At 43.7% G+C, this 19,308-nt stretch overlaps 1 protein-coding gene across 6 annotated transcripts in view; it reads right to left on the reverse strand.

Annotated features, from left to right (window-relative positions):
* Positions 1 to 209: 209 nt before the first annotated feature.
* The window catches only part of IL17D (interleukin 17D), a 33,889-nt gene continuing 14,790 nt past the window's right edge, over positions 210 to 19,308 (reverse strand). For 2 of the 6 annotated variants that reach the window (XR_013960239.1, XR_013960241.1), the window contains 2 exons: positions 1,028 to 1,555; positions 210 to 876 (listed from right to left, as the gene is read on the reverse strand). Coding sequence is in view for 3 of the 6 variants with exons in the window: in XM_080662114.1 (XP_080518240.1) it covers positions 1,102 to 1,555 (454 nt within the window). In the remaining 3 variants the exon portion in view is untranslated. Of the gene's footprint in view, positions 1,556 to 4,770; positions 5,018 to 19,308 lie in introns of those variants that run through there. The other 4 variants (XM_080662114.1, XM_080662116.1, XR_013960240.1 and 1 more) reach the window with 3 other exon arrangements.

Genomic DNA, 19,308 nt, shown 5'->3' on the forward strand with positions numbered 1-19,308 from the left:
CCTCTCAGTGAACCTTGCGTCTAGATCAAATGAAGACTGATGGTGACTCAGGCAGCCAAAACTGTGTACTTCTATGGCAGCTGAAACTTGGGGAGTGAAACACATGAAGAAAGGGCACTTGTCGGCTTGGGTGGGGTGTCACAGGAGAGCAAAGAGATTGACTTTATGTGATTACTTGATCTAAGACAAATAATCTTAAACTTCCACCATAAAATTAAGACAAAGACTTTAATAAACATATTGTTTCCTCTAAAACTCAGTTGAGCCCATGAGAAAGAAATACACACAAGCAATATACCTTCACCAGCAACCGTTCTAAAGATTTAAAAAGTACCTCTTTTACAAATCATTATGTTCAGGGACAGACTTCCAGGCTAAAGAAGTAAGAATTCAGCTCACACTGCAACATACAGAAAAAGAGGCTCAATACTGCTCTCTGGAAATTGTAAGCTCATTTTCCCCTCATATGTGACTAGTACCGGAAGCCCTTCAAACAGCCAAGTTAGGTTCTTGAGAGTTGGCAAAGATGTCATGTTCCACCTGTCACCTTTATCTCATCACCTCTTACCTACAAATTGGCCCCACTGACTTTGAAAAGCGAAAAAAAATTTTTTTAATTCAGTAAGCCTGTAGCCATTGATATGCTAGTAAATAAACCCAAGTTTAGGATTTCTGGGATGGCTCTGGGGTACCCTGAGCCTATTACACTTCCCTTTTATCCCTGTAGCAGCTCCTGGAGACTGACACCTGACAGTTGGGCACGTCGGTTCAACCCTGTCCATCTGGTTGTGCCAGCAATGGGGACAGGCTGGCTGCAGAGACTCGGGACACAGCACCCGGTAAAGTTTATCTGAGGATTCCAACTGCTTCTACAAGCTAGCAAAAGTGAAAACAAGGTTAATAAAACATGCAAGTAAAAATTTTTAATATTAAAAATCACTAATATAAAAATAGTTTCTGCCCTTATTGAAAATAAGTAGCTATTTATGCTTATAAAAAGATAGTTTAAAACTCATCTATCACCTACGTGTGGCCTGCTTGTCCTAGCAGCGGTGCCACCTGCATACACTGACGCTGTGCGGTGGGTCGGGGTCAGCAGCCTCAGGGACCGCGGTGGCCCGTCTTGTCCCAGCGGCTGGTCCCTACAGGAGGCCAACTCTTTTCAGTCCCATCAGCTGGGCGCTGACTCCGCCTAGAAGAAGCCCTAACAACGGAGAGGTTCCCCTGCAGGGGGCTTGGGCGGAAAGACCTGCCCAGGTCCCTGTCCCACTGCACGTGGCCGGGGTCCTGGTTGTCCGTTTCGGTGGCGGCTGGCGCGTCGTGGTCGGGCGCGGGAACGCAGGTGCAGCCCACGGGCACCGCCACGTACTCCTCAGCGTAGACAGAGCGGCCCCCCGCACAGCCTGCAGTACGGCGCAGCACTACCGTGGGCAGCAACACGGGAGCACTGCGGAGGCTGAGGTCCTCCTCCCCGCGCGGCCCGGTCAGGCAGCCGCGGCACAGGCAGTAGGCCTCCGGCAGGAGCCGAGGGTAGCGGGTGGGGTCGTAGGACAGCCTGTGGGGAGAGGCGGGATCAGTGCAAGCTTGGGCAGTGCCTTTGGGATCAGTGCCAGCTTTTGCACACCAGGTCAGAGTGCCCCGGGTTCCGTGAACAGCTCCAGTCACTGCGCATGGGGTCAAAGGGCCCGGGCCTTAGTGCAAACTCGGGTGGAGGGAGCACCACCTAGGAAGTGGGGAGGTTACCGCTCACACGGAGTGGGAAGGTTGGCGGGACACTTGATCCCAGGTAGTGTCCACGTGAGCCTCGGATCTACAGATCCCAAAGACTTTACAGCTGGCCTCGGGCCATTCCCTAAAATCAGGCTCTTAACTAGTGCCCTTAGAAAAATAACCTCTACACTGTGCACTGCGAGTGTGATCAGACACCCTCCCTGTGCCAGGACCCCAACTCCAACTCTAAGGGGCCACCCCTGAGCAGAACCATCTCTGCTCCATCCCACCAGGCTCTGCAGCCTCAGAAAAGGTCACACTGCCAGGGCACTGCCCACACAGGTCCCCAGGACAGGCAACTCTGCATGGGGCTAGCTGACCTGAGCGCTAGACCATGGACACTGGTCACCTGGCCGCTGAAACAGCCACGAGCAAAGGCAGCGTTGAGACACCTGTCCAGAAGGCCACACATGAGCCCTGTGTCCATCTGTCAGGGTCCATGTGCCCTCCTCTGTGAAGATGCCTGGCCAGTCTGAGACATTTGAAAAGTGCAGGCCCTAACCGGTTTGGCTCAGTGGATAGAGCGTCAGCCTGCGGACTGAAGGGTCCCAGGTTCGATTCCGGTCAAGGGCATGTACCTTGGTTGTGGACACATCCCCAGTGCGGGGTGTGCAGGAGGCAGCTGATCTATGTTTCTAATTCTCTATCCCTCTCCCTTCCTCTCTGAAAAAAATCAATAAAATATGTTTTTTAAAAAAAGGCAAAAAGTCTAATAATGCCCAACGTTGGCATGGACGTGCAAAAAATGGAAACTCTCATACGTTGCTGGTTGTCAATCAATTGCCAAAATAACTTTGAAGAACATTTCGGCAATGTCTAAAAAAAAGAAAAGTGCAGGAAGGTTTAAACTTTGTCATCTTCATCCTGATCCAGGCCTTCCTACTTTCAGGTCAGATGCCAAGGACCAAGTGTCAAACACCTGCATACAGCCTTGCTGCCACACTGCAGAGGGTCTGGTACTCCCTGGGGGGAACAAGAGAAACCCCAGGCCCCTCTCTACCCTCTACCTCTTTCTCCCCAAAGTAAGGAAGCCATTAATGGGGACCTAGGACTCCTCCTTAGTTTCTCTTTTCAGAGGGTGGGATTATCCCCCTTTCTCACAGGATTGCCATGACTCCAAATTCTCATTTCCATTAGTCTGCCCATTTAAAACTTGTGTGATTGTCTTATGAATGTTTTTCTTTCTTCTGGAGCTGAGTGCTAGGGACCCTAAAATCTCAGAATCAGAGCTACCATTCTCCAACCACTCAAGCAACACCCCCATTTGCAGACCTACCATGTGCCAGTCCAGGAAGGCCCCCAAAGTGCTGACCAATGGGAGCCTGGAATAAATGGAAAAATGGATAGGTGCTTAAAAGTTTCTGAACCCTAGAACTTGAGGTGTGTATGGTTTCTCCTCCATTTCTTTTACTGTGTGCTCCTGGCAGCAGTGAGGCTGCAGTGCCTTAGGCGTCCCAGGAAGGGCCTTGCCAGGGCTCCTCTGACCCCTGTGCCTTGCATAGGTCCTTCAAGTGACTGGTTCTGTGGACTAGTCCTCACTGTTAATGACTAAATGCATCAACCAGGTTGACAGGTTTACAGTTAAGATGTTGGGACTGTCTAGGAAAGGGGGCAGGAGCAGCAGGGAGTGGGAGGGGTGGAGTGAGTAAGGACAGCTGAGGCTGTTGCAGGAGGAGTGAAGTGGATGATGTTGCTGGGCCGGTGTTGGGGCCAGGGAGGGTGTGACAGGATTAAAGAACATTCTCCATTGAGGAGACCAGGCCACTGAGGCTCGAAGAGGATGGATGGCCCTGGATGGGTAAAGAGGGTACATGAGTCCTTCTCCTCGGGCCAAACATCTTCAGACACTGATGACTAGGATGGCTGGGCAGAGAAGAGTCTAGAAATGGTATCTTCATGAAATAACAAATTTACTCAATGCCAACTATGTGCCATTTACACAGTGGGAAAAAGCTAAGATAGTTTTGCCTAAAGGGAGGTGCTGTGTGGGTGTCCATGTCTTAGAAGTAACACCTGGGGGTAACACTTGTGGAAGGAGAGGACTTGAGGGAGGGCATGGTGCTCTGAAGAGGGTGGATCACGGTTCAACTGGAGGACCTGCCACTGGAACATTCTAAAGCTGAGAGGTACATTTCCTGTTTGAGTCATCAGGAATTCCAAGACTCCCATTGGGGTGACCAGAAGAATGAGGGGAGCAATGGAGGAGCATAGAGGCCTCAGGCACAGGCAACCCTGCTGGTGGTGTGCACACAGGCAAAGTCCCCTAATTTCCTTCTCATTGCTGCACTTTGGGGAGAGAGGCAGACTCGATCGTGAACACTAATACATGTGTTATGTGCAAACAGGAGAGTGCAGTGGGGGCTGCCTACAAAACGCAAGTGTCTCTGACACCAAGACCCTTACATTTACAGATTCCACTGCTCACATTCCGACACGCACTCACATTAGACTTCAAGCTTCTCATCATTGCTGTTCCCTTGGTACTGCTGTCCAGGCTTTTGTACCACAGTGAACTCTATCCTTATGAGGACTGACAAAGGCGTCCATCCCTACCTTTCCCACCTTCCCACCTCCTCTGCAATGCCTCATTCCTACCCAACTGGGGTGCTGAGGCACAGGCTTCCTCGGACTCCCCCACACTGGGGGTTCACGTCAGGAAGAGTCCAAAGTCTTCTGCTTTGCTTTCAGAGGCGTGCATGACGTGGTCCTTCCCGGTACCGTCCCCACACCTCTTCACCATCTTCCCTTCTGTGCAGCCTCAAGTCAACCCACAGTGGGATGTGCCCTGCATGGGCTGCAACTCAGCTCTGCTCAGGGTGCTCTTTCCCAAAACCAATATCAACTCAGTGAAGACCCACTACATTTAAGGTCCAATTCAAGCCAATATCTTAAGTTTTCCAATTCTCTTAGTTGAATTTAATCTGCTCTTTCCCCATATTCTCATAACACCTTGGACCTCTCAGAGAAACAGATGGTGAGCTGATGATGGTTTCCCATCCTTCATACCTGGAGGTTAATATAAGACCCTAAGGAACATTTGAATGAAAGGGAATTTTTAAAATCTCTAGTCATTCTCAACATTTATTCCACAAGCATCGCATGCCAATGACTTTTGGGGCAGTGGGGTGTCAATGAAACATCTTCCAAGGACTCATTTGGGGGGTAAATGTGCAAAGAAACACCGAGACAGCTGACCCTGCATGGCAGCCAGGGGAGGCTTCCTGGCAAATGTGGTTCTCGGGTGCATCTGTTCAGAGGAAGAAAGGAAAAAGGGCTGTTAGGGTAGAGGCCAAAGCTGAGAGTTGAGGGCCCAAGTTAGAGTTAGAACTGCAAGGAAGGAAGGCAAGATAGGGCTGGGGTGACCGTGGAGACTGGACCAGTAAGAGTCTTGATTCATAGCAGGGAACTTGGGTTTAACTCTGAAGGTGATGAGAAGAGTGTTAGAGAGGGAAGCGTCCTGATCAGATAGTATGTTAGTGGATCCCTCAGATGATGGGATGGAGGATGATCGAGAGCTGAGAGAGGTACTGGTGGGAAGGTAGAGATCTTCAAATTATTAGCATATAGAGCAGGGGTGGGGAACATATAGCCTGTGAAATCATTTGGTCTGGCCCTGCCAAGGCATTAGGGATGAATTAATGAAATGTTTGACCAAATATAACAGGATAATTTTAAGTTGATAATTTTGTATGGCCTGCAAATGATGTCATAAATATCCAAATGGCCCCTGGCAGAAAGAAGGTTCCCCACCCCTGATATAGAGGGTGGTTCAACGAAATTGTTCAGGGCAGTGTGTGAAGACATATCAAGTAAAAGGCAGGAAAATCAACTTTTAAGGGACAAGAAGTCCCTTAAAACTAAATAGCACCTTCCCCACCTAATAACGTTTGAGTTATTAAGATTGACAGCTGGCTAGTAGGCAAAGGCAGGCAGAGGTGAAGCCTGAGGAACCAGGGGAAGTGTGCTGACCCAGCTGTGGGCCCCGTGCTGCTAACAAACCTACTTTAGAGAGCAATTGGCCCCTCCTGCTTGCAGCCAAGGCCTGTGGAGACAGACACAAGTGGTGGTGGATTTGTGGATTGCTAGGAACATCAAGCAGGTTGCTGAAAGCCAAAAGATAGTACCTGATAGTAGTTACCACTTAAGTAACTAACAGGAAGCCCAGAATTGGCAGACAGAACAGAAGAGTGGGGAGAAACCAAGATGGCGGCATAGGTAAACACCTAAACTGCTGCCTCGCACAACAATTTCAAAACTACAACTAAAAGACAAAATGTCTATCACCCAGAACCATGGGAAAGCTGGCTGAGTGGAAGTTCTACAAATAGAAGGAAAGAGAAAAGAGCATTGAGGCGTGCACAAGTGCTGAAAAGCTTAGGTACGGAGGCGTGCAAATCGGGCTGGCAGCGGGTGACTGGATGCACTGCTTTTTTCAACCCGAAGGGAGACAAGCTCCCAATTACTCCGAACTCCAGTTTCTGGGGAGACGCTGGGGACCCAAACTCCTACGAGGAGAAGCTGGACTGTCTGCCATCAGGTCGGAAAGTGAGGGTGACTTTCTTGCAGAGATGTGCACAGCAATCATTGTTTACTGCTCTGGGGCGCGGGACGCGGGGACTTGGAAATGCGGAAATGCAGAGACGGCTGACTGGCAGCCGTTGCTGTTTGCCAGGCCCTAGACTAGTAACTCCCTGAGACCCCACCCCGCACAATCTACAAACCCACCCAAGCTCCACAGAGCAGCTTTTGCATATAAATGGCCTGCCCTATCACAGCTTAACCTAACAAACTGCAGCTCTGGTCAGACATCTCCAAAACCTCCAAACCCCAAGCAAAGAGGAGAAAACTGTAGTTCTTGCTGTAGCTCCTGCTGGGTGGCCTCAGACAGTAGCTGACCTGCACCCTATTGGAGATCCAGAAGCTAGTGTATCTACTGGTCAGTGTGAGATGACACCAGATTTCAACTCCTCACATCCATAAATGACACATTCAAAAGGCAGACTCAGTGAGCACCAAAGCCCCACTGAAACAAGTCCTGCCCCATAAGCGTGTCTCCAGCACAGCAGTTCTTCCATTATAGACATAGCCCTCACAGCCAATTGGCCTGGAGGTCAATTCCTCCCAGTGACACCAACAACAATCAAGACTTAACTACAATAAGGCTGAGCACACAGTCCACAAAGGGGTGCACCAAGAGTGTCCACCTCAGGTAAATGGGAAGCTGACCCACTGGGCCATATAGGAAACCTAGCACACAAAGCCACCCTACCAACTCAGGGAAGCAGCAAAAATGCAGAGACAAAGAAACAGATCACAAACGAAAGAAATGGAGGAAAGCAAACGACTGGATATAGAGTTCAAAACCACAGTTCTAAGGTTTTTCAAGAATTTCCTAGAAAAGGCCGATAAATTTAACGAGACCCTTGAGGATATGAAAAAGGACCAACTAGAAATTTAACATACAATGACTGAAATAAAAAATATTATACAGAGACCTAACAGCAGACTAGAGGACCGCAAGAATCAAGTCAAAGATTTGAAATACAAAGAAGCAAAAAACACTCAACTGGGAAAGCAAAAAGAAAAAAGAATCCAAAAATTTGAAGATAGTGTAAGAAGCCTCTGGGACAACTTCAAGCATCCCAACATCCGAATTATGGGGGTGCCAGAAGAAGAGAGAGAGCAAGATACTGAAAACCTATTTGAAGAAATAATGACTGAAAACTTTCCCTACCTGGTGAGAGAAATAGACTTACAAGTCCAAGAAGTGCAGAGAACCCCAAACAAAAGGAATCCAAAGAGGACCACACCAAGACACATCATAATTAAAATGCCAAGAGCAAAAGACAAAGAGAGAATATTAAAAGCAACAAGAGAAAAACAGTTAATTACCTACAAGGGAGCACCCATACGATTGTCAGCTGATTTCTCAACAGAAACTATGCAGGCCAGACGGGAGTGGCAAGAAATATACAAAGTACTGAATAGCAAGAACCTACAACAAAGATTACGCTACTCAGCAAAGTTATTCAGAATCGAAGGTCAGATAAAGAGCTTCACAGACAAGACAAAGCTAAAGGAGTTCATCAACACCAAACCAGTATTATATGAAATGCTGAAAGGTATTATTTAAGAAGAGGAAGAAGAAGAAAAAAGTAAAGATAAAAATTATGAACAACAAATACATATCTATCAACAAGTGAACCTAAAAATCAAGTGAATTAAAAACCTGAGGAACAGAATAATCTGGTGAATATAATAGAATCAGGGGCATAGAAAGGGAGTGGACTGATAATTCTCAGGGGGAAAGGGGTATAGGGGGTTCATGAAGAGACTGGACAAAAATCATACACCTATGGATGAGAACAGTGGGGGGGGGAGGTAAGGGCAGAAGGTGGGGTGGGAACCGGGTGGAGGGGAGCTATGGGGGGAAAAAGGAGAAACAATTGTAATAATCTGAATAAAGATTTATTTTTAAAAAAATCATACACCTATGGATGAGGACAGTGTGGGGGAGGTAAGGGCAGAGGGTGGGGTGGGAACCGGGTGGAGGGGAGCCGTGGGGAGAAAAAAGAGAAACAAAGGAGAAACAATTGTAATAATCTGAACAATGAAAATTTATTAAATTAAAAAACAACAACAGAAGAGTGGGATCCAAAGCAAGCTCCCAGGGAGCACTAAACTTGGCTGAAACAAAAGCAACTTTAGGGTTGTTGTGTTGTTGTTGTTTTTTACTCCCCACCCCTCTCTTTTTTCCTCTCCTTTTTAATTTTTCCCTTTCTTTTTCCCATTTCTAAATTTATCTTCTTTATCTATCTGCTTTATTTGTTATTATTCTAGTCTCTGTTGTTTCGTTCATATATCTAATTTTCCTCTTCCCTTTTCCTATGCATTTTTTTTCACTATTCACTTTTTTTCTCTCTATTTTTCTTATTTTAGGCCTATCTGCTTTCTTCTCTATTTTCCTTTTCAAAAGTTTTCTTATCTTTTCCACCTCCTTTATTTAAAATGGTTCCCTTTCCTTTTCCTCGAATTCTTTATTCTTATTTTATTTCTGCTCTGCACCTAACATATTCTGCCCCCTTCTCTTGTTTTTGTTTGTGCTTTTTAAAATTTGCTTGTTTTGTTTCTCAAATTTTTTTCCCATTTTTTCTTTTTTCTCTTATTCTTGCTCTCTATTCTCTTTCCTAATTCTCTCTTCTCTGGTGGTTGCTTTTATTGGTGCTTTAGGGGACCTGTGTACATTTCTGTTTTATTAATTCTGTTTCAGGTTTTGTTGTGTTTTGTTTTATTTTGTTCTGATTGGTCAGCACCTCCACAACAGCTTGCTCAATGTAGTTGGGGTTGAGCCACATAGTCAACCAGGCTTAGAGGAGACTCCAGCCACAAATGAGGCAAAAATATTCAAGACACAACTACAACAAGAGAACCCAAGTAAATCAAGTAGGGGGCTTTTCTAGAGCACCCAGCTCAGGAGATCGAAGAGACTCCAGAGTTTCACAAAACACTTACTAGATAAAACAACCCCACAAAATCTGGGAGGCATAGCAGTTTAATCTAATACATAGAAACAAAAACAAAGGAATAGCAAAAATGGGGAGACAAAGAAATAACCCCCAAATGAAAGAAGAGGAATCACCAGAAAAGGAACAAAATGAAAGTAAACAATTTGTTAGATCAAGAACTCAGAGTAATGGTGATAAGGATTCTCAAACAATTTGGTGAGAATTACAAGCAACTTTATAAGAACTATAAGTGTCTTTTTTTAAAATTACTGATTCCAGAGAGGAAGGAAGAGGGAGAAATAGAAACATCAATGATGAGAGAGAGTTGATCGACTGCCTCTTGCATGCCTCCTACTGGGGATCAAGCCCACAACCTGGGCATGTGCCCTTGACTGGAATTGAACCCAGGACCCTTCAGTCCGCAGGTCGACACTAAATCCACTGAACCAAACCAGCTAGGGCAGTGGTCGGCAAACTCATTAGTCAACAGAGCCAAATATCAACAGTACAACGATTGAAATTTCTTTTGAGACATGAAAACCGACTTCTGCGCATGGGACACGAACTTTCAATCGCACTGTACGTGCGTGCCCGCACGTGGTATTTTGTGAAAGAGCCACACTCAAGGGGCCAAAGAGCCGCATGTGGCTCGTGAGCCGCAGTTTGCTGACCACTGAGCTAGGGCATAAGGTTCTTAATGAGAGCTACACCAACAGGAAAAGAGAGCTTGAAACAATAAATAAGAATCAATTGGAAATGAGGAATGACATAGCTGAAATAAACAACACCCTGGAAAGATTCAACAGTAGACTAGAAGAAACTGAAGACCAAATCAGTGAATTAGAAGACAAGGTAGAAAAAAAACACTCATTCAGAACAGCAAATGAGGAAAAAAATTTTTAAGCATGCGTTGAGTTTGAGGGAGCTTTGGACATTCGCATTATAGGGATACCAGAAGGAGCAGAATCTGATAAAGGAATAGACAGCTTGTCTGAAGAAATAATGGCAGAAAAGTTCCCTAACCTGGTGAGAAAAAAGTCATTCAAGTTCAGGAAACAAAGAGAGTCCCAAACAAGATGAACTCCAAAAGACACACACCTAGGCACATATTAATAAAAATGTCAAACATTAAAGGTAAAGAAAGAATCTTAAAAGGCAGAATGAGAGAGATAGAGTTACCTACAAGGGAGTTCCCATTAGACTGTAATCTGACTTCTCAATAGAAACACTTCAGGCAGGCCAGAAGGAAATGGTATGAAATATGCAAGGTACTAAAAACCAAGGGACTGAACTCAAGATTACTCTATCCAACAAGGTTATCATTCAAAATCCAAAGTGAAATAAAGAGCTCTGCAGACCAAAAAAATTAAATAAAAAAAGGTTCAAAGAGTTTATTGCCACCAAGCCAGCACTGCAAGAAATGGTAAAGGAATTGCTGTAATGAGAAGGAGAAACAGAGAGAAAGAGAAGAACACTGGCATAAAGAATAAAAATGGCAATAAATAGGCACCTATCAATAATAACCTTAAATGTAAATTGCTTAAGTGCTCCAATCAAAGTCTTGGGTAGTTCAATGGATAAGAAAACATGAACCATATATATGCTATCTACAAGAGACCCACCTCAGGACTCACAGAGAATGAAAGTAAAGGAATGGAAAAATATTTCCCAGGCAAATGCAAATTAAAAGGTTGGGGTAGCAATACTGATATCTGACAAAACAGACTTCAAAGTGAAGACCATAACAAGAGATAATTAAGGCCATTTCATAATACTAAAGGGATCAATGTAACAAGAGGATATAACTCTGGTAAACATATGCATCCAATACAGGAGCATCTAAATATATATATAAAAAAACTTCTGGATGATTTTAAGGGAGAGATTGACAGCAATACAGTCATAATAGGGGACTTTAACACCCCACTGACATCACTGGATAGATTTTCTAGACAAAGAAATCAACAAGGAAACAGTGATCTTAAACAACACTCTAGATCAGATGGAATTGACATTTTCAGAACATTTCATCCCAAAGCCACAGAATATCCATTCTTCTTAAGTGCACATGGGACATTTTCAAAGACAGACCCCATGTTAGTATCCTTATGAAGTCTCTCCAAGTTCAAGAAGATAGAAATCATATCAAATATCTTCTCAGATCACAATGGCATGAAATTAGAAATCAACTACAATAAAAACACTCAAAAACATTCAAACACATGGAGGCTGAGTAGCATGCTATTAAACAATGAACAGGTTACCAAAGAGATCAAAGAAGAAATATAAAACATCCTGGGAACAAATGAGAATGAACCTACAACAACTCAAAATCTATGGGACACAGCAAAAGCAGTCCTGAGAGGGAAGTTCATAGCACTACAAGCCTACCTCAAAAAACATTAAAAACTTTTAATAAGGTATCTAACTCTACAACTTAAAGAATTAGAAAGAGAACAAGAATAAAAGCCTAGAATAAGTAAAAGGAGGGAAATAATAAAAATCAGAGCAGAAATAAAAGACATAAAGATTAAATAAATAATATAAAAGATCAATAAAACCAAGAGCTGGTTCTTTAAAAAGATAAACAAGATTGATGAACTTCTTCTAGCCAGACTTATCCGGAAACACAGAGAGAGGACCCAAATAAACAACAGACACAAAAGAAGTGAAGTAACAACATCCCACAGAAATACAAAGAATCTTGGAAAAAAATACTATCTATATATGACTATATTCCAACAAACTGGACAACCTGGATGAAATGGACATTTTCCTAGAAAAATATAATCTTCCAAAACTCAATCAGAAAACTTGAATAGGCCAATAACTACTGATGAAATTGAAGCACTTATTTAAAAAAACCAACAACAACAAAAAAACTTCTATCAAACAAAAACCCTGGTCTGAAGAACTTCACAGGGTAGTTTTCCAAACATTCAAAGAAGAACTAACACCTATCCCCCTCAAACTATTCCAAAAAATCCAAGAGGAAGGAATACTTCCAACCTCTTTTTATGAGGCCAGCATTATCCTAATTCCAAAACCAGATAAAGACACTACAAAGAAAGAGAATTACAAGCTAATAACCCTGATGAACATAGATGCTAAAATCCTCAACAAAATACTAGCAAATCAGATTTAGCAATATACTAAAAAGATCATACATCATGACCAAGGGGGATTTATTCTGGGGATGCAAGGCTGGTATAATATTTGCAAATCAATAAACATGATACATCACCTAAACAAACTGAAAGACAAAAATCACATGATCATAACAACAGATGCAGAGAAAGCATTTGACAAAATCCAACAACCATTTTTGATAAAAATTCTCAGCGAAGTGGGAATATAGGGGACATATCTCAACATAATAAAGCCATATATGACAAACCTACAGTCAATATCATGCTCAATGGGCAAAAACTAAAAGCATTCCCTCCTCAGAACAGGAATGAGACAGGGATGCCCAATTTCACCATTCTTGTTCTCTTTAGTACTGTTAGTCCTAGCCATAGCAATCAGACAACAAGAAAAAAATAATAGGCATCCAAATTGGAAAACAGGAAGTAAAACTCTCATTATTCACAGATGACATGATATCATACATAAAAAACCCTGAAACTCCATTAAAAAAAAAAACACTCCTAGATTTAATAAATGAACTCAGCAACATAGCAGAATACAAAATCAACACCCAGAAATCTATGGCATTTTTATACCAATAATGAACTCACAGAAAGAGAAATTAAAAAAACAATCTCTAGAATTACACAGCTACACTGCCAGAGCCCTTCAGAGTGCTTCCGTGTGCCTCGCTGGCAAACTTAACGGCGGGTGCTCCTGTGAGCCGCCACTGGGAGTAAGCACCTATCCACCACAGGTGCAGCAGTGAAAGCTGAGTCTGCCCACCCCATAACTACAGAACTCTGGGCATCACAGTCACACCTTTCCAGAGTGCAGGCCCCCTGAGCCACATCACCCCGACAGACAGTTCTTGGTGCCACTACAAAGGAAAATCGTTTGGGCAAAAATAAAAAGGATCCCAAATCAATTATATAGAAAAGATTCCTCTATTAACTTTTGGTCGAGAATATGTTTGTATATTTTCAGAAAACAACTCCAAGACCATGTGGATTCCTGCAACAGAGAGGAATTGACAGGTCTGCTCCAACCACGAAGACAAGAGGAGAAACAGTCCAGAGATGGGAGACGCTGACGACGCCTTGCCACGCTAGCAGTCAGAAGCTGTGCGACGCAGCACTTGCCTAGGACCAAACCAGAGAGGGTTGGACCTGCATTGCCACCATGTGCCCACCATCCAGATATCATTGCTGACATGTACACATAAGGAACTGTTTGACATTGAAACGGGGAATCAGAACTGTTGGACATTGAAATTGGGACTCAAACATTTTTTGTTATTATATGTCTATTTCTAGTCTGCAGAGGCAAGATTTTTTAAAGGAAAGAAAAGGGGGAAAAATAGATACAGAAGCAAAGAAGCATTGAACAGACTGTCAAACTACAGTGGGAAGGCAGAGGAGGTTTTGGGGGGGAGGGGGGCTGTAAGAGATCAACCGAAGGACTTGTACGCATACATATAAGCATAACGAATGGATAAAAGACACTGGGGGGGGGGGCAGGTAAAGGCATGTACTGGGGGGAAGGGGAGGGTGGGGGGAGGTCAATGGGGGGAAAAAAAGAGACATATGTACTACTATTTTTAATACTTCAAACAATTTAAAAAAAGTAAAAAAATAAAATAAAATAAAATAAAAATAAAAAAATAAAAAATAAAAATCTCTAGAGAAACCAAGATGGCGGCATAGGTAAACACCTAAACTGCTGCCTCGCACAACAATATCAAAACTACAACTAAAAGACAAAATGGACACCATCCAGAACGACAGGAAAGCTGGTTGAGTGGAAATTCTGCAACTAGAAGGAAAGAAGAAAGCACATTAAGACTCGGAGGAGCTGCAGGGGGCTGAGGTACAGAGAAGCGCACGCGGATAGGACGGGAGGCTGAATGCACGGGCGACTGAGTGCGCGGCTGGCTTTCTAAAGCGGGAGGGAGACGGAAGCTCCCGACTGTGCTGAATTCCAGTCCCAGGCGAGATTCTGGGAAACCAGACTCATTTTGGGGGAATCTGGACTGTCAGGAAAAGAGAAAGCACGCTGAGACTCGGGAGCTGCAGAAGGCAGAGGTCCGGAGGTGCGCGCACGCAGAGAGGACTGACTGCTCAGTGCACAGATGGCTGAGTGTGTGGCTGCTTTCTAAAGCGGGAGGGAGACGGAAGCTTCCGACTGCGCTGAACTCCAGCTCCAGGCAAGTTTATGGGAACCCAGACTCAAACTGGACTGTCTGGCAGTGGGCGAAACTCGAGGGTGGCTTTCTCTCAGAGGTGCTTACAGCGATTACCGAGGGACACTGAGACCCAGGGGCCTCATAGGGCAGGGCTGACGGGAAGCCAAGGCTGTCTGCTCTGCCCTGAAACTCCGTACCATCCGAGCTGAGCACAGAGGCTTTTGCAATTTTGCAAGTCTTGTCCCATAAGGGTGTCTCCAGCACAGAAGTTCTCCCATTGTAGACACAGCTGATCCTCACAGCCAATTGTCCTGGAGGTCAATTCCTCCCAGTGATACCAACAACAATCAAGACTTAACTACAACAAGGCCGTACACACAGCCCACAAAGGGGTGCACCAAGAGTGTCCTCCTCAGGTAACTGCGGAGGCTGAGCCACTGGGCCCTATAGGACACCTAGCACACAAAGCCACTCTATCAACTCAGGGAAGCAGCCAAAATGCGGAGACAAAGAAACAGATCACAAACGAAAGAAATGGAAGAAAGCAAACAACTGGATATAGAGTTCAAAACCACGGTTATAAGGTTTTTCAAGAATTTCCTAGAAAAGGCCGATAAATTTAGCAAGACCCTTGAGGATATGAAAAAGGACCAACTAGAAATTAAACATACACTGACTGAAATAAAAAATATTATACAGAGACCTAACAGCAGACTAGAGGACCGCAAGAATCAAGTCAAAGATTTGAAATACGAAGAAGCAAAAAACACTCAACCAAAAAAGCAAAAAGAAAAAAGAATCCAAAAATTTAAAGATAGTGTAAGGAGCCTCTGGGACAACTTCAAGCGTACCAACATCCGAATTATGGGGTGCCAGAAGAAGAGAGAGAGCAAGATACTGAAAGCACATTTGAATAAATAATGACTGAAAACTTCTCCCACCTGGTGAAAAAAATAGACTTACAAGTCCAGGAAGCGCACAGAACCCCAAACAAAAGGAATCCAAAGAGGACCACACCAAGACACATCATAATTAAAATGCCAAGAGCAAAAGACAAAGAGAGAATATTAAAAGCAACAAGAGAAAAACAGTTAATTACCTACAAGGGAGCACCCATACGACTGTCAGCTGATTTCTCAACAGAAACAATGCAGGCCAGATGGGAGTGGCAAGAAATTTTCAATGTGATGAATAGCAAGAACCTACAACCAAGATTACTCTACCCAGCAAAGCTATCATTCAGAATTGAAGGTCAGATAAAGAGCTTCACAGACAAGACAAAGCTAAAGGAGTTCATCAACACCAAACCAGTATTATATGAAATGCTGAAAGGTATTCTTTAAGAAGAGGAAGAAGAAGAAAAGGGTAAAGATAAAAATTATGAACAACAAATACATGTCTATCAACAAGTGAATCTAAAAATCAAGTGAATAAAAAATCTGATGAACAGAATAAACTGGTGAATATAATAGAATCGGGGCATAGAAAGGGAGTGGACTGACAATTCTCGGGGGCAAAGGGGTGTGGGGGGGTACAGGAAGAGACTGGACAAAAATCGTACACCTATGGATGAGGACAGTGCGGGGGAGGTTAGGATAGAGGGTGGGGAGGGAACCAGGTGAAGGGGAGCTATGTGGGGGGGGAAAGAGGAACAATTGTAATAATCTGAACAATAAAGATTTATTAAATTTTTTAAAAATCTCATTTACCATTACAAAAAAAATTTAAAATACTTAGGAATAAACTTAACCAAGGGGGTAAAAGACCTGTACTCAGAAAAGTCAAGGACAATGAGAAAAGAGACAGAGGAAGATATAAGCAGGTGGAAGAATATACCATGTTCATGGATTGGTAGAATCAACATTATAAGACCCAAAGCAGTCTACAGATTCAATGAAATCCCTATTAAAATAGTAACAGCATATTTCACAGGTCTAGAACAAATTCTCCAAAAATTTATATGGAACCAAGAAAGACCCCGAATAGCCACAGCAATCCTGAGAAAGGAACAAAGTTGGAGGAATCATAATACCAGATAGCAAGTTATACTACAAAGCCATTGTATTCAAAATAGCATAGTACTGGCACAAGAACAGACATATATATCAATGGAACAAAATTGAGAACCCAGAAATTGACCCAAACCATGATGCCCAATTAATATTTGTCAAAGGAGGCAAGAACATACAATAGAGTCAAGACCGTCTCTTCAATAAATGGTGTTGGGGGAGAAACCAAGATGGCGGCATAGGTAAACACCTAAACTGCTGCCTCGCACAACAATTTCAAAACTACAACTAAAAGACAGAACGGACACCATCCAGAACCACAGGAAAGCTGGCTGAGTGAAAATTCTACAACTAGAAGGAAAGAGAAAAGCTCACAGAGAATTGGAGGTACGGCAAAGGGTCTTTGTGCGCGCAGAGAGGAAGGGCGGCTGAGAGCCTGGCTGACTTTCTCTGGCGGAAGGGGGAAGGAAGCCCCCGACCGCACTGAACCCCAGTTCTGACTGCACTGAACCCCAGTTCCGGGAGAGCCCCTGGGGACCCACGCTCTTACAGGGGGAGTCTGGACTCTCGGGCGGAGACTCGGGAGCCGGGGAAGGCAGAGGACTGAAAGCGCGCGCGTGCCAGTGCGCACAAAGGCTGCGGAGGTTGCCACAGGCTTTCCCTAGTGGAAGGGAGTCGGAGGCTCCTGAATGCACTGAGCCCCAGTTCTGACTGCACTGAACCCCAGTTCCAGGCGAGCCCCTGGGGACCCACGCTCTTGTGGGGGGAGTCTGGACTCTCAGGCGGAGACTCGGGAGCCGGGAAGGCAGAGGTCTGAAGGCGCACACGTGCGCGCAAAGGCAAGGCTGACGGGAAGCCAAGACTGAGACTCCACCCCATCCAAGCTGAGCACAGAGGCTATTGCAATTTGGCAAGTCTAATCCTATAAGGCTGTCTCCAGCACCGAACTTCTCCCAGCATAGACACAGCTGATCCTTACAGCTAACTGGCCTGTAGGTCAATTCTTCCCAGTGATACCAACAACAATAAAGACTTAATTACAAGAAGGCTGTACACACAGTCCACAAAGGGGTGCACCAAGAGTGTCCACCTCAGGTTAACTGGGGAGGCAGACCCACTGGGCCATATTGGAAACCTAGCACACAAATCTACCTTACCAACTCAGGGAAGCAGTGAAAATGCGGCGTCAAAGAATCAGATCACAAACGAAAGAAATGGAGGAAAACAAACGACTGGATATAGAATTCAAAACCACGGTTATAAGGCTTTTTAAGAATATCCTAGAAAAGGCCGATAAGTATAACAAGACCCTCCAAGATATGAAAAAGGACCAACTAGAAATTAAACATACACTGACTGAAATAAAAAATATTATACAGAGACCCAAAAACAGACAAGAAGAACACAAAAATCAAGTCAAAGAATTGAAATACAAAGAAGCAAAAAACACTCAACTGAAAAAGCAAAAAGCAAAAAAAAAAATCCAAAAAGTTGAAGATAGTGTAAGAACACTCTGGGACAACTTCAAGCGTACCAACATCAGAATTATGGGGGTGCCAGAAGAAGAGAGAGAGCAAGATACTGAAAACCTATTTGAAGAAATAATGACCGAAAACTTCCCCCACCTGGTGAAAGAAATAGACTTACAAGTCCAGGAAGCGCACAGAACCCCAAACAAAAGGAATCCAAAGAGGACCACACCAAGACACATCATAATTAAAATGCCAAGAGCAAAAGACAAAGAGAGAATCTTAAAAGCAGCAAGAGAAAAACAGTTACCTACCTACAAGGGAGCACCCATACGACTGTCGGCTGATTTCTCAACAGAAACTATGCAGGCCAGACGGGAGTGGCAAGAAATTTTCAATGTGATGAATAGCAAGAACCTACAACCAAGATTACTCTACCCAGCAAAGCTATCATTCAGAATTGAAGGGCAGATAAAGAGCTTCACAGATAAGAAAAAGCTGAAGGAGTTCATCACCACCAAACCAGTATTATATGAAATGCTGAAAGGTATTCTTAAAGAAGAGAAAGAAGAAAAAAGTAAAGAGAAAAATTATGAACAACAAATACATATCTCTCAACAAGTGAACCTAAAAATCAAGTGAATTAAAAACCTGAGGAACAGAATAATCTGGTGAATATAATAGAATCAGGGGCATAGAAAGGGAGTGCACTGATAATTCTCAGGGGGAAAGGGGTATGGTGGGTTCATGAAGAGACTGGACAAAAATCATACACCTATGGATGAGGACAGTGGGGGGGAGGTAAGGGCAGAAGGTGGGGTGGGAACTGGGTGGAGGGGAGCTATGGGGGGAAAAAGGAGAAACAATTGTAATAATCTGAATAAAGATTTATTAAAATTAAAAAATAAATAAATAAATGGTGTTGGGAAAATTGGATGGATACATGCAAATAAAAATGAAACTATACCACCAACTTACACCATATATGAACAAAGGAACTATAAAAATCTTAAGAGAAAACATAGGCAGCAAAATCTCAGATATCTCTTGTAGCAATATGTTTACAGATACATCTCCTAGGGCAAAGGAAACTAATGAGTAAATAAGTGAGGCTGCATCAAAATAAAAAGCTTCTGCAGAGCAATAAAGAAACCATATTTGCCAATCACACATCCAATGGGGGATTAATTTCCAAAATATATAGGGAACTCATACCACTTAACAGAAGGAAGACAAACAAT

Source organism: Plecotus auritus, assembly GCF_963455305.1.
Source record: "Plecotus auritus genome assembly, chromosome: 3".
In the NCBI taxonomy this organism is placed as follows: domain Eukaryota; kingdom Metazoa; phylum Chordata; class Mammalia; order Chiroptera; family Vespertilionidae; genus Plecotus; species Plecotus auritus.